Source organism: Etheostoma cragini, chromosome 9 (genome assembly GCF_013103735.1).
Source record: "Etheostoma cragini isolate CJK2018 chromosome 9, CSU_Ecrag_1.0, whole genome shotgun sequence".
NCBI lineage: Eukaryota > Metazoa > Chordata > Actinopteri > Perciformes > Percidae > Etheostoma > Etheostoma cragini.
Genome location: NC_048415.1, coordinates 16,675,464 through 16,700,587, shown reverse-complemented (window position 1 = coordinate 16,700,587; position 25,124 = coordinate 16,675,464). Strand labels below are relative to the sequence as shown.

At 38.6% G+C, this 25,124-nt stretch overlaps 2 protein-coding genes across 5 annotated transcripts in view; one reads left to right on the top strand and one right to left on the bottom strand.

The window, feature by feature from the left end:
• Positions 1-7,031: 7,031 nt before the first annotated feature.
• c9h1orf112 (chromosome 9 C1orf112 homolog) lies at positions 7,032-21,377 on the top strand. Of its 2 annotated transcripts, none has more exons than XM_034881627.1 (25): positions 7,032-7,200; positions 7,471-7,605; positions 8,048-8,087; positions 8,190-8,278; positions 8,723-8,827; positions 9,003-9,143; positions 10,229-10,391; positions 10,534-10,618; positions 10,728-10,866; positions 11,253-11,342; positions 11,488-11,552; positions 11,647-11,795; positions 12,667-12,796; positions 13,351-13,537; positions 16,163-16,245; positions 16,435-16,486; positions 17,052-17,141; positions 18,133-18,318; positions 19,057-19,176; positions 19,265-19,360; positions 19,451-19,561; positions 20,025-20,129; positions 20,209-20,289; positions 20,370-20,516; positions 21,037-21,243. In XM_034881627.1, the coding sequence occupies exons 2-25, from the start codon at positions 7,510-7,512 to the stop codon at positions 21,241-21,243; spliced, it is 2,757 nt and encodes a 918-aa protein (XP_034737518.1). In that variant the 5' UTR covers positions 7,032-7,200; positions 7,471-7,509. The 2 variants fall into 2 exon arrangements, with proteins under 2 accessions (XP_034737518.1, XP_034737517.1); XM_034881626.1 differs by having other exon boundaries at positions 7,046-7,200; positions 7,478-7,605; positions 21,037-21,377.
• Positions 21,378-21,595: 218 nt separating this feature from the next.
• The window catches only part of scyl3 (SCY1-like, kinase-like 3), a 5,971-nt gene continuing 2,442 nt past the window's right edge, over positions 21,596-25,124 (bottom strand). The window contains exons 8-13 of one of the 3 annotated variants that reach the window (XM_034881628.1): positions 24,836-24,975; positions 24,507-24,697; positions 24,010-24,181; positions 23,612-23,782; positions 22,743-23,518; positions 21,596-22,152 (exon numbers count right to left, since the gene is read on the bottom strand). In XM_034881628.1, coding sequence (XP_034737519.1) covers positions 22,090-22,152; positions 22,743-23,518; positions 23,612-23,782; positions 24,010-24,181; positions 24,507-24,697; positions 24,836-24,975 — 1,513 coding nt within the window. In that variant the 3' untranslated portion in view covers positions 21,596-22,089. Of the gene's footprint in view, positions 22,153-22,742; positions 23,531-23,611; positions 23,783-24,009; positions 24,182-24,506; positions 24,698-24,835; positions 24,976-25,124 lie in introns of all 3 variants that reach the window. The other 2 variants (XM_034881630.1, XM_034881629.1) reach the window with 2 other exon arrangements.

Here is a 25,124-nt window from a genome sequence, read left to right as displayed (position 1 = left end):
CATTTTAAGTTGTATGTGTGATAACCTACTGAAGACTCTTGGTATTTCTTTGGTCTCAGCACGTCTGAGGAGAAGAGGTTTCTGAGAGGTCCATATGCTAAGTGTGCTTTTATATTGGCCTGCTCCACTTTTCCTGGAAGCTCTCATCATAAGCAAGCTTTTCAGTGGAAATCCCCCACCACTATTGCCCAATCCCACCAGGGTCCTTAGAAACTTTCCCAATCTCTTTCCCACTGCTTTCCTCCTTTGTATTAGGAGGATTTTTTATTATATTTTATCATGTTGTGTCAATGTTATTGTCACTGAAAAGTGAGTATATGTATTGAATTACTGCCCTTTAAGAACAGTTTTAAGGAGTTGTACTACACTTTGCATTATTAGTGCAGCGTTTCCAATTCATGCTAGTTTAAACTTCTATTATACTTTTCATCCAAAACATGCAATGAATGAACTTATTGTACATTTTGCTGCTGCACTTTGACTTAAGAACAATTCTCAATGCAAGACTTACGTAATGGAGAATTTACATTCTCAGGAGTTGCATTAGGACTTCCGAATCAGAATCAGCTTTAATGGCCGAGTAAGTGTGAATCTATCCAAGAAATTTGACTTTGGCTTTATGTTGCTTTTAAAGTACATAGACAGAACAGACATGAACAACTAAGCTGAACACGGTAAACATAAACATTTGAATACTACGTACAGAAAAAAGTTTGTTTATAAAAAAAGTGTAAATTTGCTGTACATATGCATATGCGTCCACACACACATCCAAACAAACATGGGTTTTAAACAGTAAGACAATAGGGCAATGCAAAAGTGCAAATGGTGCTGGACTTAATACAGAGTTAGTAAAATAGTGGCTATGACATTATATACAGTGTATATTTGACAGATATTTACAGGTTTAAATGTGTTTAACACTATTTACAGAAAGGTGGATGCTTTGTGTTACAGGGTTATTGCACAGGGATTGGTCTTTACGTATTATGATGTCATTGGTACTTTTACAGAATCAATCAGTCAATCAATCAAAATTTCTAAAGCACATTTAAAAACAGCCAGGTTCACCAAAGTGCTGTACATTGACATGAAACAATAAATAGACAAAATACCACACCAGACAAATACAACATACAGTTCTCATGCCAGATTTAAAGCCAAGTAATAAAGATGTGTTTTTAGTTGTGATTTAAACACCAGAAGGCTGGGGGCCAGCCTGACATGAAGAGGCCAGTCATTCCACAGGGCTGCAACTGAGAAAGCCCGATCCCCTCTGCTCTTGAGTCGCGATTTAGGGAGAACAAGAAGAGACTGGTTTGCAGACCTTGATGATCTTGAAGGAGCATGTGGCTTCAACAGCTCAGTGATGTAGACTAGAGCCAGTCCATGAAGGGCTTTAAAAACAAACAAAATCTTAAAATCAATCCTAAAATGAACTGGGAGCCAGTGAAGAGAGGCAAGGACAGGGGTGATGTGATCTCGCTTACAAATTCCAGTAAGGAGGCAGGTTTGTTACAACAGACTTAACATAAGGTTGAAAAACGTCCAGGTCCATTTGTGAGACATCAAAGGTGCCACTGAGTCTAAAAACCATGACCTCAGTTTTACTCTCGTTAAAGTTTAAAAAATGTAAGGCCATCCAGGCTGTTGGCGCACATTTGTTTGTTTGTTTGGTCGGAAATTGACTTGTGGCATCCATGTAAATGCTTGTCTTGGTAATAAGAATTGTCAATGAGTTACTTGTCCACGAGTTTCAAACTTACATTGGATATGACAATCCGTTTATTTTAAAGTAAAAAAAAAAGTAATCAAACATAATAATTGGTCTTCCTTTAATCCTTATCCTTCACTTAAACCACGCTCAACCACGCTTAACCACGTTCAAAAACTGTGACCTTGCTGTGCGCAACACAGCTGACCCAATTAGGCCACATTTAAATAAACTTGTACCCCTCCAGCATCACATGCTGGTCAACCAATGAAATGGCTCCAACACAGGCTTTAATGTCATTAAAACAGTCAACTAATCTTGCGAAAGAACTACCATCATTTCTCTTGATGAACAGGTAGATTTGTGAATCATCTGCATAAAGACGGAAGCTGACGTTGTGTCTTTTAGGGCCAGTTGTTCAAAATATTTAATCTGGATCAAAATTATTCGGATTTGGAAATCCCATTTTCTGCCACTCAGGATCAGGTAATCCGTCTTACTTTTATGCCGGTTTTTCAAAGCAACATTGGACTGGATCACCCTGATCCAGATACACAGTTTTCAAGATTACCAAATCCGGATTACTACTGCTCTAAATAGGACAACATATCACAATGTGGGCTATGAGATACGTACAGAACAGGTAGAGGAGCCAAGATGGGGTCACTCTAAGTGTTTATTTTGAGACAAAACACAAAAATAAGTCCCACTTCCATTCATAATTTCTTTCATGATCCCTCATCTGAGCCACTACAAATAAAAAACTAATATACATTGACAAATACATTGTGGACATTTTTGAAAACATCTTAAAAAAAAAAAGGTTAAAAGTGAAGCAGTAGTACTAGAATGACGGAGGAAAGACCAGAAATCTGTATTAGATTGTTTCCTTGAAATTAATATGAGGTGATGAATGAGATATATATTATTATTTTGTATTTTTTTGTTGTTATTTAAATCTGTTTGGGGGATTGTTCCATGAGGACAAGATCATTTGTATTTGTATTTCATTTTTACTTTACTAAACTTAACTAAGGTTAAACAAGTCAAGTGCAAAATTTAAAAAGTATATACACTAAATGATACAAATGTATTATTTGACCAATTTAAAGTTTTACTAAGTTTTCGTGCTGGAATGCACCTTGAAATCCACCTTGAAATCCTACCCCCTGTAGGGATCAGGATAATCCAGTTATTTTGGATCAAAGTTATCCAAATCCTACTGACAAGTTTTGAACAACACAAACTGAAGGTTTGATCCAGATTAAAACTAGGATTGGATTCCATGATCTAATCTGATTTCAGATTCCTTCTTTTGAACAACCGATTAGTTTACCTTTGAACAACTGGCCCTTAAAGATACATCCAAGGGGAAGCAGATAGAATGAAAAAAGAATTGGCCCGAGAATTGACCCCTGGGTAACTCCACATGTGAGGGACACAGAAGGTTAAATAGAGTCACCAAAACTGACTCTAAAATCTCTGACAAGTAAAACCTAAACCACTCTCAGGCAGTGCCCTTAATCCCCCCACGCCATGCTCAAGGCGAGAAATAAGGATGCTGTGGTCAACTGTGTCAAATGCTTCTGTAAGACCTAAAATAATAAGAGTTACATAATCTACAGAGTTAGTTGAGATTAAAAGACAATTTAAAACTCTTGAAAGTGAGGATTAAATGCTATGAAATGTCTTAAAATCAGATTGGAACACCTCAAGAACACCATTTGTACATAAAAAATAAACTGCAACTGTACAAGAACTGCCTTTTTCAAAAATCTTCGAGACAAAAGGGAGTTTAGAGGGCAATAGTTTGAAAGTGCAGATCTGTCCAAATTTGTTTTTTTGATTAGTTGCTGCACCATGGCTTGTTTAAAAAAGGCTGGTAAAGAACCTGAAGTAAGGCTGATATTCATAATATCTTGGATGTTAGGTCCAATAGTGTCCCACACCTCTTTAAAAAGGCGAGGCGGGACAATATCAGTGGGATAAACTGAGGGTTTCAAATGAGTAACAATATTTTTGAGAGTAGAGATGGATACAGACTCAAATCGGTTGAAAACAGCTGCACAAAGATGCAGGGGTCAAAAGCAGGAAGTGAGATGCTTGTTCTAATTGAGGCAATCTTATTCACAAAAAAATGGAGAAATTTTCCACAGGGCTCAGAGGATTCGACATAGTAGACAGATTGGGGAGTGTTAAGAACAGAGTTAATTATTTTAAAAAGAACATGAGGTTTGTGGCAATTATTTGAAATAAAATCTGAGAGATACTTGGTCTTCTCAGCTTCAACAGTTCTCTGATAATTGCGCAAACTTTCTCTAAAAATGTCATAAACCTGAAGAATGTCATGAGGAACCAGAAGTTCAGGTTCCAAACTGCTTAACATTGTGCTAATGTTCTGATAATGTACTAATGTCCCAAACAACACATTAATACATTAGCACACACACAGCAAAAACAAAATAGCATAAAGAAAGGGAAACTTTTCCTGGAGATTGCACAATACCACACAGCACATGTGAAAGTGAAGGAAATTGCAATTTTGGAAGCTGTGAAATCTTGTAAGTTGATAAGACAGTGATAGATTTGGAGTGCTAAATATACTCCCTCAGGTTCCTCTTTTTGGAATTTAAACCTTTTATGTATTTGCCAGCAAATGTAAGCAAAGAAAAGTTTAAGCTTCATGAGTGTGTATGACGATTCATTCAACACCAAGGCAGCCAACAAACAGTCCATAGACTGGAACATGCTTTTCACAGTTCAAAGGATGTCAAAGGATGTGCTCATCAAAAGACGAGAAAAAAAAACAATGCAATGGCACCAAACAAACACTTTACTTCTATTTTGTACGAGTGTCCAGAGACGGGAAATGTACTGTATGTAATGACAAGAGGCGCCTGCGTTGCATACAGAACAAGACCCAGGAGAGATACTTTTCAGCTTTAATAGAACATCCTAAACAGATGCTTATAGATTTTTAATCACTTTAAGTAAATATTACACAATACATACTTAGACTACTATAGGCCAATGTGTGTGCATGCATTTATTAGTCACCATAAATCACAGCATCAAAACATCTATTTAACGCCATTGTCTCATTTGGTGCGATAAGCGTTTTTTATTCTTCGAATTAAAGGCTGCACAATGGATTACTGGTTAAACAATCTGGCAACCAGAGGTTCAAGCACCTGTGGCTGAAGCATAGATCCCTCACAGCTTTCACTACATTCCCAATTAGCTTTGACCTCTGACCTTGACAGACACAAGCGGAAAATCTTCTCTAGGTACATGGAAATAACAAAAAGGTCTGCTTGGTGAAAAAGTGTCTGGTTAATTACTAGCACTTGCTACCTAATGGTAGCCTATATTGACATATTTTCTGAGTGTTTAGAGCTTTAATATATTTAAAAAATGCATGAAATATACATATACACATTACAGGGTGATGAGCGGAGGACCCAAATGCAGAGAGGAGGAGGAGGCAGGGGTAGGTTTACAACAGCTGTACAAAACAAAAAAACAGTCCAAAAGGAAAAACACAGACCAAGTCTCCAGGGGGCAATCCAAAAGGTCCACAAGTTCAAAATCAAAAGTCCAGGGGGGTCCAGGGAACAGCAGGAAGGAAACAGACAAGACGACAAGACAGGGAAATTTACTGGGAATATTGGGAGCAGGGACGGGAAGCAGGCGACAGGGCGATGCACCAACAAGCAAAGGAACCAGGCTGCATGCAGTGACAGGACAAAACGATAAAGCACTCCACAAAGGGAACACAGAGGTTGAGTACAAGAGGCAATGAGATAACAGGGAACAGGTGAGACGTCAGGTGAATCACATTAGGGCGGTGCTGGACAATCAGACAGGCACAAAGCAAAGCTAGACAAGACTAGACAAGACAGGAAACCATACTATCAAAATAAAACAGGAAGTAGAACAAACAGACACAGGGGAACCCAAGACAGGACCAGCAACACAAGACCATAGAGAAAACTAAGACAAAAACACAAGGAGGCCAAAGAAAGGCAAAAAGAAAACCAAACAAAAACCCCAAAGCACAACGTTTATCTATATATATATATATATATATATATATATATATATATATATATATATATATATATATATATATATATATATATATTACAGACTCCTAAAGAAAAAATACCATCCTTCCTTTAACTGATTTAACTACAATCAAAAATATCCAAACTCCTCAATCATTTTCCGCCCACTTGGTTCTGGTGTTTTCTTAATAAAGTTATTGTTAGAAATATGTACAAATACAGTACACTGTATATGGCCGGTCACTAACCATGTACCTAGGGAATTGTGATTTCCAATATATATCCATTATATTCTTAATTTCATTTCACCACAGAATTTGACATTACATTAGATAAGCGTGGAGTGGAATTTCCCAAACAAAGATGTGTTTTGCTCACTTTGAGAGAATGGACACTTCCTGTCTACCTACCTCACGTGGCCATGCAAGCTTGACATATCATTCTAAAGTCATCTCATCATTATTTGGATTACATATAATTATTCTTATTGCATTTGGCTGTTTAATCCGTATGAAAGCCTTCATGTTTATGCCCCTTTATTCATTATTAAGACCAACTTTCTTTTTAATCTCTTTATTAGAGTAACAGTTGTGTTTTTCCTGTTTTATTCTATTAATTCATTCACTGTTTTGTTTGTTTCCTTGTCATTTGTTCATCATTTCCTGTTTTGCAGTTTAAACCTTGACATGACAGAACAAAACAAGTTTGGATTACGCAGGTCTGATATATAATTTTATATTATTCTATAACATGGAGACTATTATAGCCTACTTTGGGGTGATTTAACTTTATGAGTCCAGATTTGCGATGGCTCATCCCCTATTATTATTATTATTGTTATTATTATTATTATTATTAATATTATAGAGCTAAGCATTAGGTCAACGTTAAGATAATTTATGTAAATGCATCTGACTGGTGGGGAGATTTGCTCTGACAGCAATGTTTTATATTACGACTCTGCCCTGGAATTTAAATATATTACCATCATCATATTTCATTAGTGCCCTCCATTTTGTAAGGGTTATTAAATATACAGTAGTTACAGCATTTCAAGTTCATTAAATGAGACACAAGACAAAACATACAATTCCCGTTTTATAGCCAATTGGTAAATGAAAAATGTCAGAAAAAAATATGGAGCCTCTAAAAAGACCTTAGCCCAAACTTGAAGCACTGTGCAGTCATTGCGTAATTTCAACCAATCAGAGTGAGGGCGGATGAGTAGCTTTAATTACTACGTCACATCCGATTCAAACAGCGGCGCGCGCTGTTTCTGTCCCACAATCAACTTTTTGGCTGCTCTCTGCCTACTATAATATAGTCGTTAACGAAGATACAATGGTGCTGTTGTAAGAAACAAACGCGTACCAAGGTGTGACTGTACGCTTCTGAACAGAACATACAGTCTCGTTTCTGGTAAGAAAAAGCTATATCTACCTATCCAAATGAACACTAGCTAACGTTACCAGGCTAACGTTTAATGTTACCTGGCTAACGTTAAATGTTACCTTTAGCAAAACATACCGCAGAAAACACACAAGCTAACGTTGGTCTCAGCTGTCTATAGTCCAAACAACTACAGAACTAGTCTAAAAACAGCTTTGGGACGAAAATACTGATAAAGGTGTTGTGCTAAATGAAGTCACAGTGACTCACTCGGTGACATTGTTCTAACACTTTGTTTAGTTGTCAGATGTCCTGGCTCCCCTGGTCACTGCTGTAATCATGTCCCAGACCAACACTTCTCTCCTGGACGAGGTGGTGCAATGGAGTCAGGAAACCTGTCGCCAGAAGCTCAAGACTGTCCTGCCAAAACTCACTATATCCTCTTAAACGTTACTCAGTTTGTTATTGCGATTTTATGATTCATGGCATCATACGAGTGCTTTCTATAAGAAGAGTTCAGTGATATCCCGGTCGTGTAAAGTTTTGAAATGCACAAACGACTGGAACAGCATAGGGGAAAATACATCATTTGTGATTAGGTGTATAGTTTAATATACATTCCGATTTAATTTACCTTTTTAATAAGTTAGAAATAGTGTTCCTTATAAATTATAATGGGAAAAAAGCCCTCCCTAGATGATAATGTTTGGTTAACATTTCATTTGGTATTTTCTGAGTGAAGCGGGGCACAAGTGAGCACTTTTGCTAATGCTCATCTATCTTTTTTTCTCATTATTGTGATCACGATGTATCGTCAGGTTTATACGTTGAAAATTAATTTGCTGTAATGCTGTTGTTTTCCTTGACTATTTTGCACTCTTTGCATGATAACTCTGAGAGTTGGGATGATCATATACGTAAGTTTGTTGCACAATTTATAATTACAAACTGCTTACTTTGTGCCTTGAGTACCTTTTGTGATCTAATTATGAACTGTCTCAAAAACAACATCCATACAGGTATACTGAAGATCATTACCGACATGTTCCTCCCTCATATTGGCTTGTCTGAACTAGAAGATGAGTGCTTTTCCAAGATCTTACCAAAGGTAAACACACCATATTGTCTTTAGGACCTGTTATGTGAATACTCTTACTAGCCCAGCATTTGTTAAATAGCAACGAGTGTATGGAGGTCATGGGAAACATCCTTAAATTATATTTTATCTAAACTTAAGACTGTTGAAGAACAGCATAATATGTAGTTATTTAAACAGCTAATATAACATTTTACATCTTAAGTAATTTCCAATGTCTGAAGAGGATGACATTTTTAAAATTGTTATTATTATTAACTATTTCAGACTTATTTTTTTTCTGCAGAATTAGTCACACTTAATTGATGCCTTATGAAAGATTTCTTGTGATTGTGAGAATTTTTGATAGAACTATAGTTGTCTTGTGAATAACTGGTACATATTCATCTTCCCTTAAAAGTTGATTGATTTGTATGTGTGACATTTTCTATCCTTATCTGTCACAAATGGCTACAGGCAGTGACAGTGTTTGACAGCATGATGAAAGAAATCTTGGACCAAGTGGGAGGGCTGTCCAGTCAAAACACTAAACTGTGTTCCTTACTAAGGAACATTCTGCAGGTACTATTTTAATTGCTGGCTTTTTGACTTGTTACATGTAAATGCTGTTCATTTCAAAATGGTACAATTAGTACCTTGCAAGTTGGGGATGTGTATGATATATATTTTCTGAAGGACATAGTTGTGTTGTTCAATCCTTACCAATTTTTTAATAAGATCCTTGTGTCTATTTCAGGCAATGGTGCAGATTATTGATGCACTATCCACTTGTGTGCGTCACATTGGAACATTTGAGGAAGCCCCTGACTTGGACGCTATCCGCTCGTTACCAACTTGCATCCTGAAAGTCCTGAGGGAAACCTTTAAGCACTGCAAGGTTGGTGTGTTTAGTTCACCGCTGGCCAGAGGTGGGTAGAGTAGCCAAAAATTGTACTCAAGTAAAAGTAGTGTTACTTCAGAATAATTTGACTCAAGTAAAAGTAAAAGTAGTCATCCAAATAATTACTTGAGTAAGAGTAAAAAAGTACTTGATGAAAAAACTACTCAAGTAGTGAGTAACTGTTGAGTAACGTCTGATTTATTTCTTAACACAAGCATCAATCAGACAGACAGAAATACAAAATAATCATATTTAGGCAAATTATAGTTCATCCAATCAATAAAATAAATTAAAATGTATTTATTAATTACAAATTAGCTTACTTGAGAGACTTGTCACATCAAATTTGGATGGATACTGCATGTGCAAAACATACTGTATGTAACCTTAAAGACAAACAGCCACCTCTCCACAGCAAAAACTAAAACTACCGCTACGTCTTTATATGTCTATGGGCTAACCTATCCCGCTGCTGAAACGAGTATGGTCACTTGACTGGACAACGACGTGTGATTGGTTAAGCACAGTCACGTGGTAGAGCCTTCAGGGGAAGTTTCTCTCTCTCTCTGTCAAAATAAAACATTAAAATGAGACGTACGCTGGGGTAAAAACAATGAAGCGTAGTAACGAGTAACGAGCTCATTGTAGCCTAATGTAGCGGAGTAAGAGTACAGTTTATTTTTCACTAATCTACTCAAGTAAAAGTATAGTGATTTAAAACTACTCCTAGAAGTACAATTTTTTTCAAAAACGTACTCAAGTAAATGTAACGGAGTAAATGTAACTCGTTACTACCCACCTCTGCCGCTGGCTGACATTTTAACTTCGGGTGTAACGATACACCAAACCCAGGATTCTGTTTGTGTTACAATTTTTCACGCTGAACAGAGACCTTGTTTATTGATATTGATTGATTTCAATATGGATTGATCCAACACCAAAGATTTCTTTGTACCTTAAAGTAGTGTTTCCAAAATGTATTTAAATCAATCTTCTTAGGAATTTATCTATGTATTTTGTTTGGATGAAAATCTGTAAATATGAAAACAGTGAGTTTAAGCATAACTGCATGTTGTCTTAAGGAGAGTGAGGTGGTTTACTGTGGCCGTCTGTCGCTGGTGGCCGACCTGCTGCAGGGACTCTTCAAACAGGCTTACTCCCTGCAGAAGGGTTTGTTGGAACTGCTCGACAGGATCTCCCTGGACAGCAGGGCTTCAGAGGAAGAGGTCTCTGACATTGTAACAGGTGTGTGTGGGTGTGGGTGGGTGGGTGCGCGTGTGTGCGTGCGCGTGTGTGCGCTTTCCACTGCAACTACACCTTTGTTATTAATTCATACAGTTGTACCTGTATATATTCAATGCAATTTCTTTTTTTAAATCTTCCTCAGTGATTCACAACCTGCTGGATATCTGCTCTATTATCTCCAACTTGGACATAGCACTGCATGCAAACACATGGAAGTTCCTCATCAAGTCAGTACAGCAGACGCTCATTTTGACTCCAATAGTGTGTTACTACATGTATCACTTTGGTATAAGAGTTGGATGGACATAGTAGTTCATTTTGGTTACTTCTGTTCAGACAGAGTCTGAAATACCAGTCATTGGTGGAGGAACATCTACATCACGGTGACATCAGCAACAGCCTGTGTGACAACTTGTTGGCCTCCTTCCACAACTGTGTGGAGCTGGGTGAACAGATTAAACATGCTGGTCTGCAGGTAGGGAAGTTCTGAATGGTAGTAGAAAAAAGGATAAAAAAAAAAAAGATAATTTATAGCTTTTTAACAGCTTTTTACAGTTGTTACAGATGCATGAACTGACTATTATAAAAAACATTCTTTTAAAATTTGGAAACATTTTGTGTTGGAGTTTTAACAGTATTCACTTATTTGTCTTTGATCATTTCTTTTCACTTGAGAATTAGTGTAAGGTCAATATAAAAATAATATGAACGTGGTGGCCCAAGTACCCATTTGAACTAGATTCACCACAATGGTGGATATTTATGTGAAGGTTTTTGTTCTAAAAAAAGTGACACTTGGATTTATTCAAGATATGATCTTTGTCACCTTTTTGCATGTATGCTCTTTTGTCCTTTTTAAAGGAGGCAACACAGAGCCCGGAATACAAGCTGTTCCAGAAAACTGCAAAGATGTGTAGATTTTTTGCCAACACTTTGGTTCATTACATAAAGGTACTAAAAATCAGGATGTTCTTGACCTCCTTTTGCCTTTTATAAAACAATACACCATCAACACATGTCTGTTACATATTTCATTCTCTCTTCATAATACAAAGCTGCTGATCTTGCATACCCCCATTCCTTATGTTTTCTACAGGAATTTAAATTTTTTCTGACAAAGTACTGTTACTGCTTTCATCAACTCTACCTCCAGATCATCAGGTATGTGTGGTTTTAAGCAGCAGATTCAAACTACGTTTTAACTTTTTACTTGACAATTATGAGTAGCATGATAGCAAACGTTCTTGTCTTTCAGTAAGTTACCTCCCAGTTTGTGTGCTCCAACACTGCCCTCGGCTCTATCCGAGGAGCTGAATGCAGCAGCAAGGGTTCCCATGGATGCCCTCGTGCTCCAGATGTTGCCTTTAAGGCCCTTCGCCGAAGTTGTCCTCCAGCAGGACCTGCGTAAGTTTAATGCTTGTTCTCTTTTCCCAGATTCTGTTTCCCTTTGCAGTGGAAATGTTGTTCTTATGTACTTTTCTGTGACGAGTGGGTGCCAATTTGTCATTCTAAGCCATAAAGTATATGTACTAGTAATGTGCACTATTTTGGCAGTGTTATACAATAAATATTGTATTACATGTTAATTGTAATTGACACTGAAAACAATAGAAGTGGGTCTTTTGGCAGTGGACATAAATCAAATTGTAGCTTTGAAAAAATCTAAATTTTGCAAACTTATCAAATAGGACAATGTTGGTTAAGACTATTCTACTTGTCTTTGGTTTTATTTTCTAAACTGTTGCTGGAGGTGTTTTACCACCATGCGAAATTCTTTTTTATTTATTGTATGGGATAGTGTTGCACAATCTTAACAAAATGTGATATTACAATATTGATTATGAATATTACGATATCAATATTCCGATATTTTTAAACCTATGTAAAATTACAAAAGTTTCGGGAAAACGCATCATGCCAATATTCATAGATTCATAAAAGTATAGTGCACAGTGAGACTTTACACGGATCCGTAGTGCGGATGGTTCTCAGGTCGGTCGTGAATGAAAAATATGATGCACATTTGCTAAATAGAGTTACATCGCAGCCAGGTCTGTGGCTGCCAGTTACAGCGCTCAGGATTAATACTGGACCAATTTCAAAGATGTTTGTTTCTATCACTTATACACAAAAACATAGGAAAATAGGGTCCAGGTTGAAAAAAAACAGTAGTTAACCTTTTAGAGGAGGGTTGTCATCATGTTTCTTGCAGTTGACTTGTGCCACAAAACAAGCAACATACAATCCAACACTCCATTGCCTTGTTTGTCTTCAGGTTTAACTCCTAAACATGAGCTTCCTCAGAGTCTTTTGCTGGTGAGTGTCCTGGGTCAGCTCCCCTCCCAACCGGAGGAGGTGCTGCAGCTTTGGTACACTGGCAGCAAGTTCTCAGAGGAAACACCCAGGTAAGGAATAGGGAGTTTGCTGTCATCAACCGATTTTTGTTGTTGAAATATTTGGCTTCGAAGAATAGCAGTTAACTCTAAAACTGGCTGGCATGGTATTGGTTAATGATGGAAGGGTTATTGATGACTCAAACCACTTTATTTACAATTTTATCCATGTAATCCATTTCAGCTCCAACTTAATTGATAACATATGGTTTTTATTCAGATTTCTTTTATTATACATTATGAATAAGTATTAAAATAATTATAATATAACAGGACCTGCTGTACATAGGTAAGGTTAGATATAACACACCGCACAGCTCGAATATGAGTGTGGGAAATATTTAAGAATAATTAAAATCATTCAACCTTTGCTTTTTATACATAATGCTATTGGTATACTATTTAGCACTAACTGAACCCAAGGACACTATAGCTTTGAAAAGAAGCATCATAGATAGTAGTGATTTAGGACTTTAAGGAGTTGTAGAGTTAAATATTATATTGAATATGCATGTATCTAAATGAGACATGAAGAGTATGTCCACCCCCCTCTGTTCTGTCTCCAGGCTTCCTCTCTATCAGGCCATGTTCACTAGTTTCAAGCGATGCTACACTGAGCGTCAGGTACCTGTGCTGTTGCCAGGGGTGATGATGAAGGGTCAGGCCCAGGTCCAGGTCACTCTACACAACCACATCTGTGTGCAACTCTGTGCCAGTGTGGCTGCACTCCCCCCGGTGTACTTCCACGTGCTGGTGAGGTCTACACACGTAACCACATACACTGTATCAGAAGCAGCATCAGTAGAAGAGATTTGACAGTGTTTGCTGATCATGTTGACTATTTTCCATTCTGTATGTTTTTGTTCAGACATCGTCTGTACATAAATAGGGATGCAAATTAAGTTTGACAACACAGAATGGGAGTTGGGGAGAGAAAGAGAAAGCAAACCTAAACTAAATGTGAAACCAGACATTTTTTCACTTTTTATCTTAAGACCTCTTATGTACTTCCATTGGCTTTTATCCTCAAACCTCTGGAGAGAATCTTGTTCATCTTTCTTTATAAAGTAGTAGTAGTAGTCACGTAGGACACACGTATTTGGCAGAATCCGCTGAAATGTAATTGGCCAGAGGAACCCCATTGGCAAGCCATCTTACAAATAATCAAGAATGTTTTGATATGAACAGGATTTGTTTAGTTTTGGGTGTGGAGCTTGGCAACAATGGTGGTCGACGTTCTCACACCAGGGTTACGAGCAATCTTGCCAACATTTGTCTTAAATCCATTTGTCCTCATGGATGTGACCTGACCTCAAACCAATCTGTAAATGGGTATTTTACAGTATTTTACTAATGATAAGTGATGTTTTCTTGGTCATAGATGTTTAAGTTAGGGCCCTGCCAATATGTGGAAAGCCAAGGCATTATTGGCCAATAGGACTGTATGATTTTGGGGGAAAATATGAATCACGATTATTTTGCTTAGAACTGATATCATGATTTTTTTGACCATGAAAAAACCAAACAAATTGGCAGTACCAAACTAAGGTTATTATACTTTTGGATTTTTTTGTTTTCAAATTCAGTTCAGTTAGTTTTAATTAGTTTTAAAAGGGGGTTTGCTATTTTAGTTAGAAAATGCTTAGTTTAAGCTTAGTTTTTATAGTTTTAGTTTTTTTGTTGTAATATGGGTTATTAGTCGGGGGATTCAAAAAGGTCAAAAAAGGTACTGTGTCATTAATAACAAAAAAAACATCATACAATTTTAGAAATATGTATTCAACAATAACAGCAGTACAAGCAATGTACATATGATGATGACAAACAGTCAACACAAGACGTCGCAGTAAGTCCAGAATGTGTTTGACGTGTTCCAGGAGAAAAACCTAAACAGCCAACAGAATAAAGTAGACAGGCATCAACAGGTGTTTTAAACTTTGGTTTGGGTAAAGTGGTGAACTTTTTGAAGTCAATGGACTCATACTGTTTTGTAGACATTCCAGAATGAGTCCACATCTTAACCCACGTTCCCTCCCGCTTTTGGTGTTCCTGCGTATTTACTAAAACGGTGAAAGCCTGCCTGTAGTGTTCTCCGTCATGCTGCTGGCCCTACTTATCCGTACGTCTACGCCCGTTACCGGGGTTAGCTTCTGTTTCGGGTAAAGGGTCTTGGCGTGCTCCTTTACCTTGTTAAAGTAAACTAGGTTAGCCTCCTTGTGTTTGTTTCTCAAATGTAGGCTACTTTCAGATTTGTGGGAGGTTTCCCTGTAATAAACTGTCCACATATTTTGCCCCCTCCCACTGCAAGGCACTTGCTTTTATCTGACACAGTCATAATCAAATAGGACTCTGCCTATTCTTCTAACTTTCAGTACTGCCCATAGACCGTTAATATTAGTCTATGGTACCGCCATGAGGCCAGGCGAGGGGCATGGACTCTGTTGTGTACATTTTACATTGAATGTCGGAATTTCTGGTTTCCCAGTCGGAAACTATCCACGCCTACGGGAAATGTCACAGTCGGAAAGATATACCTTATTGCTCTATGAAAGGCATTGACAAAGCTGAAACCTAAGGACATTTTCTGGATAATTTTAACCAAACATCGATTTTTCTTGGCACCTATAGCACTATGCGCATCACTGCAAGCCTGTAGACAGAGGCTCCATTGAAGAGAAGGGAGAGCATTGCAGTGCTTGGAGCACTTTAAAATCTATTTTATACAGTCTATGTTTAAAACTCACAGAAGGAAGTAGTAGCGTTTGTGATGCAGTCGGCTCGTTAAACCAAAGTCATTAACATTTGAATTTATTTAAAAATTAAATCGTGAAGAGGCTGATTTGAGATCGCAATTTTTATAAAGATTAATCGTGCAGGCCTATTGGCCAATATTGGTTTATCACTGACACTGTATTTTCTTTATACTGGCAAATATGCATTAACATTTATAGGCATTACTTGATGGTTTTTTAACTTTAATATGTTTGTATTTACTGTTACTGTCAACTTTGATTAAAACACATTTATTATTCAAGCATAAAACAAGCCAAAATGTGATCATGTTAAAAACTAATATTGACCTTTATGTTTTTGTAAGTTCTTTTTTTTTTTTACTCTCAAACAAGGAACTAGACATCTGCAAAAAATGAAGTAATTGTTGGATTCTAGTTTAAAGTAATTTGTTTATTTTGGATATCTAATCCCACTCTGTCCGTTGCCGGTTGGGATGCCAGATTTCCTGTCATTCAGTGCAAGTTCTTTCATTTTCAGTTTCTCCTTTTCCATTTAATTTCTTGGTATGTCTCCTGTGTTTTCTCCCATTTACCCCCACCTCCTTTCCTGTCTCTCTGACTTCCCCTCTTCTTTATCTGTTGCCAGGAGCGTTGTTTGGTCGATACTGTACTGCAGGCTGATACTCCGACAGCTTTGCTGGCAACAGATGTGTGGTGCTTTGCAGCACGGTAAGAGTGTGTTATCATTAGAAAACGTGTACACTGTGCAGATGTATTTTGATCCGGGTATGCTACAGTTTCCCAGCATTCAGGCCCCTTTTCAGCCCCTGTTTCACCAAAGTCTTGTAAACAATTGTTACCAATACAATGTCTACACTATATTGAATCCACTGCTGATTTGGTCTTCTCTGCTTACAGGTATGGGACAGCAGAACTCTGTCTACATCATGTCCTCCTTGTTGCTCACCTGGTGGGTAGAGACCAGGAAAACACACAATACAGTTTAGAGAGAATACATTTTGTGGTCTTGAAAGTTAACAGACAGTAGCACTTTACAACCCATTTTGTAGACATGAATTATAAAGATGTAGACGTCCATCTTGTAGACTTGATTTTTTTTTCAGACATAATTTACAGGTTCTCATCCCACCGTTGGAAATCTTTGCTCTCAGCATCTTGTCACTACACGGTCATGGATGTTTCTCCATGTCAGTGATCTCTTCCCAAGCCCTTTCTAAATTAACTTTAAATCCACTTAATCTCTCTCTGCAGGGTTATTAGTAGAGGGTCATTTGTGTTTACTGTGGCACCCCAACAGAGGTGACAATTGGTGTTGTTGTTGTACCTCGGGGACACCTTTTTATAACCTGTTACGTCATTACATCATCATATTAGACTGGACCCCACTCATTTCCACACTTCCCCCCCCTCCTTCAGTTCACCTTTCTTCTACTCTGATGCCCTGTTGATTTTACTCCTCTTGAGCCTTCACAATGTTCCTCATTTCTTCTTTTCTTCTCGGTGTTTCGTCCCAGGTAAAAGCTTGCACCACTGAGTGTTACCAGTCGGTCCACCTGGGCCTGCTACTCAAACGCATGGTCTTCCTCATGACGCCGAACCACCAGGTTAGAAACTGAAGTTAAAATGAGTTTTCTATTGAAAACCACTCAAAAACAAAGTACATGCTTACTACCATCACATTTGACAGTTGAACACTGAAAGGCCATATAAGATGAAAGATGTGGAAATCATTGGAAGAGTGACTTTAATATTGAAAATTGTGTGAACTTTATAATGCAAGTAATTGAAATAAATCTACAAGTTGCACAATACCGACAAAAAAAAGAAAGTCTAAGACAACTTTCTCCCAAATCCAAAAAAACTAGAATGTTAAAACTCAAATTTGTGATGTCATCGAGCATTAAGTGTGGAACTACGCCATAGACTATTAATTGTGAAAGATGTTCTAGATGACACGGAGCCCCCAGGGGAATGTTCTGAGTATATGGGAACATTGTTTCAGAAGTTAGAGCACTTCAATAGAATAAAGCTCATTTGGTATAAAAAACAAAATCCTATTCATTGCCTATGGATCTGCATGAGACAAATATTGATTGAACCTTCCTCAACAATGGAAATAACCTACTGGAACTTTTAATTTAGGTGGTGTTCCCCTTTAAACATTTAGAGGCGTTGGGTCTCTAATTGTTTATATTGTGTCAAACAAAAGAATATTTTTTGCGACAAATTTAAACAGAGGAGTATATTTTATATACATACAGACATGTTTTTACATATTATAAAATTATAAGTGACATGACAAACCAACCAAGTAAGGTGCTGGGTCACGAGGACAGCTTTAGTGCTTCTTTGCTAAGATTCTACTAATCTCAAGAACTTCTCCTAAAGTGATGAACACTATTCTACCAAAAGATATTCCATCAGATATTTACTCAGCTTTACTCTAATATGTCCAGTCAGTTTCTGGTTTTGGATGAAACTTGATGATTGTGTCCATGCAATAAAAAATAAACAATTTCACCTGTACAAGACCATGACTTTGATATCAGATGATTTTTTTTTTTTTCATTAATCTGATATGTTTGGATTTACCAGATGGAGCTGGTGGTGCGTTTCCCACCCTCTGAGGTGGAAAACCTTCCAGTGTGGCAACACATCCTCCTCAGAGCTCTTTCACATGACGCCCGCCACCGCGTAGAGACGGACATTGTTGGCCTTACTCAGAAAGCTCTGACCGACTGGCAGAATGGAGGGTACAAACTAGGACAAGTGGAAAAAGTGGTGAGGACACCCTCAGATACGGGTTGTAGCTGGAGGGCAATCTTAACCAGTCAGTCTATTTGTTTATGTCCCTGTAGAGGACGGTCTGTTGGTTTTTATCTTCACCTAACATTAATGGGAAGTGGGTTAATGTCAGCTTTGTGCTCAATTGAACGAGATGCCATAAATCTGCATAGACAATTACTAGCAATTCTAAAATATCTAAATATCTATCTAACTTTTAAGTCTTGACAGCATAGTAACACTTATTGCAATGAATTATACATGGCTTGCTTTTATCTTATTGTGTACTTACCCTCGCCTTTTATGATTGGTCACTCTGTAAGCATTAATAGAGTTTGACAGAATTCATTTCATACTTCATGCAGGATATAAAGCATAATTGTCAAAAGCTGTTAAACTCAGACGTGGGGAGAAATTAGCCTTCAGAAATGGTTTGGACCAAAAGTTGTCTGATCATATGCTAGTCTTGTTGGTTTAAAAGGATGGACTGTGGAATGACTTCAATTATTGTTGACACATAAATGACCTGTCCTTTCATCCACCTTTACTAATAATCTTCTGCTTCAGGGTGTAGCAGTGTATTTCCCAGTCCCTTTGTCCAGCTGCATTCAGTCAGATTCTTGCCACACTGATTAAATCAAGGCGAGCAAACAATGCAAGGAAGCAGGGTGGGGAAATTTGAAATAAGAATTATGCACAAAATGTTGTATTTTACGTAGTCCCTCCTGTCTCCAGAACATGGTGCTGTTATCCCTCCTAGCGGTGGTCCGGGTGCAGTCCTCTCCTGAGGAACAGTGTGTGTTGTCTGCGATTGGGATAATCACACAGCTCTGGTTACAAATGAGTCCAGACCAGGTGAGATCAAAATACACACATGCACACACACACACACAAGTGTAGTACAAATGCTTGACTATTATCCCTGTAACCTGTCATACTCCAGGTGCAGACCCACCCTGCGCTCCAGACCACTCTGCAGCTGCTCCTGTCAATATCAGCCATCTTGGTGAAAAACCTCGAACCTCAAGTCATTTGTCAGGTATGCGCTTAGTTATCACAGTTAACATTGCACAAAGAATCGAGAACACTTCTTTTGACGTGCGTGTGCGTTTGTGTGTGCGTCACCCAGGCTCTGTTGTGTGTGGATGCTGTGGTGTCTCACAAGTGTGCCGATCAGCTGCTGCCTGCTCTGCAGTTCCTCGCCTCTTTGGGGAAGATCTTTGTCCCTCCGGACAGCCAGGTAATGAGACCAGATTATTGCAAATGCCTTTAAGTTCTTTGCGCTCCTTATTCGGTTGTTCATTGTAAGTCACTCCGCACATCTTTGACCCTGAAGATTTATGAGTGAGTCCATACGTAATGAGGTTGAAGAGGTAAATTAAAATGTTGATCTTCCTGTTTGTATTTGCAAAATAAATTTGTATTTTCCCAATTTATTCACTTTTCTCTCTCATGTGTTCATTACGTAAATTTGTTTGTGTCAAGTAATGCAGTTGGAAACATGTCTTTGGTTTCTTGCATCATATATGCATTTGTCATTTTTAACATTTCATAAACTAAATAAATTGAATACATAAATAAACACAATTAGTAATAATCATTAGTTGAAACTGATAAGATTTTTGAATTTTCTAAATTGAAGTCTGCAGTGCAATTTCTGTTATCATATTTCCTCTTTCATACCAACTTTATTTATCCCACAGAATCAAATTCTGCCGAGGCTGAGTAACCTGTTTGGAGTCCTGTTGGCTGACCGATCCTGGCTGCTACATCAGCACGCCCTGGAGGCCTTTTCTCAATTTGCAGAGGTATGGCCGGAACTCAATAGCTGTAATCTTATACACAGTTTAAACCTCTTCACAAACTTAATTTCTTTTGGTTTTTAAGATTACAAACCATGAAGAGGTAATTTCCCTGAGTTTGGGTGTAGAAGATACCAAGACAAAGGTGGTGAACTATCTTAGCAAGGTAGGGGAATGCCGACACATTGCGACGAAGATCAACTTGAGATAAAACATGTAAGTAAACAAGGCTGTGCTTTGTTGTAGACTGTTAATGGACAGGAAGATGTGGAGTCACGGCTACAGCGGCTCAAACTGGAGTCAGCCGTTATCGAGCAACACAATGAGAGGCTGGAGAACAACAAAGAAAATGCTTCGAACAAACCAGCTTCTGAAGCTGTTGACCATTCAGAGGTTCGTGATGTCATTAAGTTACATTAAAATATCATGAATATGCACAACCGCGCATTCCGTTGTTTCACATTAAAACTGTTAAGGCCACTCTTGAGTGACAGCTGGCCAGTACAACACTACCTCCTAGTGTACGTCTACCGCTAGGAGGTGGTGGTTTCCTTAGGTTTTTATATTTTGATAGTTGATTGAAAACACTTGAAAAGAGAGAGGGGGATAATATGTAATTAAAGTCCTTGGTTTAAATGTGCACCTACCTTTTGGTTGGAGCCCCAACTTCCATTTCTTAGATATATTTTTTTCATAAATGTATCAATATGTGAGATTTTAGTGTTTACAATCCTAACATTAGATATATTGCTAGTAGCTCATTCTTTCCTTAGCAATAAAACAAGCACGTCAAAACAGTATATTTATTTAAGAAAAAACTTTAGTAAAATTACATAATTTTCTGATCAGCAAGTCAAGATTTCTGCCTTGTTTGGTATAAAATTGAACCGATGTAACTCTTCCTCCATCCCAGCCATGCCCAAAGAGAGCTCGGCAGGAGACCAGTCCAGAGGAGTACAGCCGCTACATCCAGACAGCTGAGAGTGCTTTGAAAGCCCTTCAGGCTCTCACCGTAGATAAAGCCAGCAGTACTGAACCACCACCACAGTGGCTGGAATCCAGACTACAGGAGCTCCAGACCCTCATAACCCACATCAGCACAGCCAGACACTCAACCTAGCCCTTATCTAGCCCCAGATCTATTGACTTAATGTATCAGTCTGGGCCTGTATACCCTTTGCTGCTGAAAAGTCTCTTCAATTTTAAACCGGTAAGTGTGGATTGATGTTATTGTTTATTAAACTTGTTTGAATACAAATCAGTTTTTGTTTTTATTTAGCACTAACTTATGAAGAGTAAGCCCAAAGAAATTCCTGTATTGAGTATCAATATTTGCTAAAATAGAAGCTTTTTCTGTCAGCTTGTTTTTATAAAGGTCCAAGTTCTACCTGTACTACCTGTTGGTAGTCCTGAACAATTGCAATCACTTCATAAATATAAATCTAACAAATATCTTATAAAACAAAACAGGGTCATATTTGACACTGCAAATCTTTACTTCACCAGCAACCAAAAGCTAATAAATTACGTAATTTCTATCATACATTCATTCAAAGTGCAAGCCTTTTGTAAATCAATCCTGACACATCGAGTTGTGTCTTGCCAAAAAAGTATCTCTTGATTTTCATGCCAAGTGTGAAGTTGGCACGTAAAAAAAAAAAAAAAGTTGAAGCAGATGAAAACAAGGTGACTTTCATTCATATTGAGGTGACTGTATCAGTTGGCAAACAATTAAACATGGCTTCATTTGTCCAAGTTCAGCACCATCCTATAAGCTTCCAATCCTTCCAGTACCTTAATGAACAGACTGATAATGTCTGGGAACCAACATAATAGGTATAAAAAGTCGGTCCATTATCTTCCTACATCATGCAGGGAACCTCCAGCTGACTGTCTCGGAAATGAGGATTTGAGTTTTCCGGGGGTCAAGTCTTTGCCTCAGATGAAGCAGACGGATCAAACATCATCACCAAGCATTCTCTTCCTCCCAGTTCAGGTCATCTCCATCTCCCCAGCCATCGGTTTCAGTCTAGGGAGGAAAAAAGAAGAAAAAAATTAGACAATCTTAAATGCCTCATTGCCTTTGCAATTAATAATACAGAAAAAGCCACTTTTAAACAGTAAAACTTGAACATCGCATTACAAGCATCCTCTTTTGGCTTATTCATCACTGCATTTGTATTTCTAATGTCTTTATTTGGTTTACATAACACATTTCAAACTGCTTGGTTACACAAATGTAGGTTGTTGTCAAAATAGTGTTTACTATACTAGTAGATTAATTGTCAGACATTTTTCTAATCCCATATTTGTACTTGTAAAATACTATTTAGATTTAGTTCTTTAGGCCTCTAACACTATTTCAATTAAACCATCTGAGAAGGGAAAAAAAGCTTCTCACAACTCAAGGAGTTACAACTAAGCAGACATTGCTTTACAGCTCTGGTTTCGATAGTACAGTTTAGTCAATACAAATTGCTGTGAAAGCCTTAACAAATTAAATAAATGTAAAGAGGCACATAACTTTGTCCTATTTCCACCTTGGAAACCTGAGTTAATCAAAATCCCGGAAAATAAAAGTAAGACACAAAAACTCAACACGTCACCAGACGAACTCACCTCGGTCAGGTTGTCAACTGCGAACTTGGCAGTGAGTGTTACAGTATCGATGGATGGGTCAACCTGCAGATATTTAGTCATTTCTGAAGCATCACTCACGCTGTCCTCATCCAGTGGCAGCAGAGTTGGAGAGGACAGTTTGATGTCCGGCACCATGTCTGCAAACAAATCCAGCTCTGGGTCCGGCGCATGCTTTTTCTTCACCTTAATTGTGAACTCCTCCCCAAGACCTCCTCTCCCACCATTCTTTAGTGGCACTCTAGGTTTGGGCTTGGTGTTCAACAGGTTGTGCGAGTCTTTCTCTTCTTGAGCCCAGCCATCGCAGGAAGTGGTCTTGCTCTGTGTGGGTTGTCGCAGTGTTGAGGTCAATTTAAGGGGTTCAGAGGCACCCAGCCTCAGAAGCTCCGGATCATGCTTTACAGGCCTCGAAGTGTCTCCTCTGGGCGGTGTGAGAATAACCGGGTGTGATAAAGGAGCTGTAGGGGAGAGATCTGAGGTAGGTTCAGTGTCCTCAAAGTTGTTCCACGGCTCGTCTTCCAAGGGCGGGCGTGAAAGTGGCAGTCTGCTGCTGTCTGGACCTTCTCTCTCTGAGCCCTGAATGTGGATCTGGACTGACTGTCCATCTCTGCTCTCACTCTCTTCAGGGTCACTCCAGTCAGGCCAGTCCTCCACTGGTCCTTCAAGCCTGTCAGGCTGCTCTGGGCTGGATGATATTAGCTCCATCTCACTGTCCTGATGAAAGCCGTTCAAAGGTAGAGACATCTTTCTGCTGACCTCTGAAACATGGCAAACAGAAACGGACTGAGATTCAGACGCAGCAACGTTAAACTGTGAATAAAACTAAACATTTTAGTGTGGGGGGTTCATACCTGATATCGGTGGCAGAGAGTAACTTATTGGTCTCACCCTACTACCTCCTAAGGTACCCATGTGACCCATGAACAGGCCTTCAGTCCCTGACGGTCTGGGGGACAAATTCCAGACTTTCGAAGGCTGGGCCATCTGAGGGTGGAAGCCTTCAACTATATGGACAGGTGAAGCTAAAGAACACATGCAAGTCAGATTAGTGTTGACCAAATGTTTATTATAGGGATGATAACTGATACTTAACAACTAACCGACAAGCATTCTACTACTGTATACTGCAGCAAGGGTTCCTCCTGTAGTCAGTCAGACTCTCCCTGAACTGGTTTTACTTGTACTACAATGCAATATTTTAGAACGTGTCTACTGTATATAGCAGCGTTATTAGGTCAGTGTTGCTTACTTTCAGGAGTGACCTCTGTAGACTTGGTGAAGTTGGGTGTGGTGCGTTTAAAGACCTTGATCCTCTCTCCACCAACCACCGCCTGAGCCCCCAACAAGGGCACCAACACCGCCAGACTCTGCAGCGTCATGGCAACCAGGGAATCATTTGTGTCTCTCATTCCTAACAAAACCTGCAGCCAGGAACAAAACAAATGAATTATCTAACATGGAGAATTGCCTAGGGACATTTAGGACTACCCTTAAATGACAAACACACACACTTTTAGATATTAAAAAAGAACTAAGTTTGGAATGAAGCCAGGCTAGCTGTACCCTGTGCTTCCAGTCTTTATGCTAAGCTAATCTTCTCCTGGCTCTAGTAACATAAGTAATGCTTTAACATGAGTGGGATATTGCTCTCTAAGCATAGTTCCCAAAATGTCAAACTCTTTCTTTAAACTTAGCTCAGTGTTTATCATTGATCTAAAAAATTCTGCTCCTGTGTTGGCACTCCACCTGAGGTAGGATCTGGTTTTTGAGTTCATCGGTGGAGAAGTACTCGGCGTAGATGTGGATGTGAGCCAGCAACACGATCCGGATGTGTTCCTCGTTGATCTTGAAGTGCTTAAGAAGCTGAGGAATCACATGTTTACGGTAAAGGGACAAAGACAGCAGGCATTGTTCATCGTTGCTGCCGCCACTGGAATCTGTCCGTACAGAGAGAAGCGTGAGACAACCACCACGTAGAGTTTCACACAACAATCATGTCTGGCAGAAGGCTTCTCTCTTTAAATCTGAGTTTCTATTAGCAGTAACAGTATGAGTTCAATAAAATGCCATCCTACCCTTCTTTGGCCTCAGAAGATGAGGCAAGAAGCTTTTCACAGCCATGGGTTCTGCAAAAACAAGAGAGTTGAGGAGTTTGGGGACAAGGCGTGAAGCTATCAGCTCTTCAGGGAGACTCTGGACCCGGTCGAGAAGAAACCTACACAAACAAACAAAATGAGCATATTAAGGGGATCCGTGGGAAAATGGGTTATGTTATTACAATTAAATATAAAAATTATACATAATTTAAGTATGGGAATGTATGACAAACACTACTTGAACTTTCCAATTGTCTACCTACATATA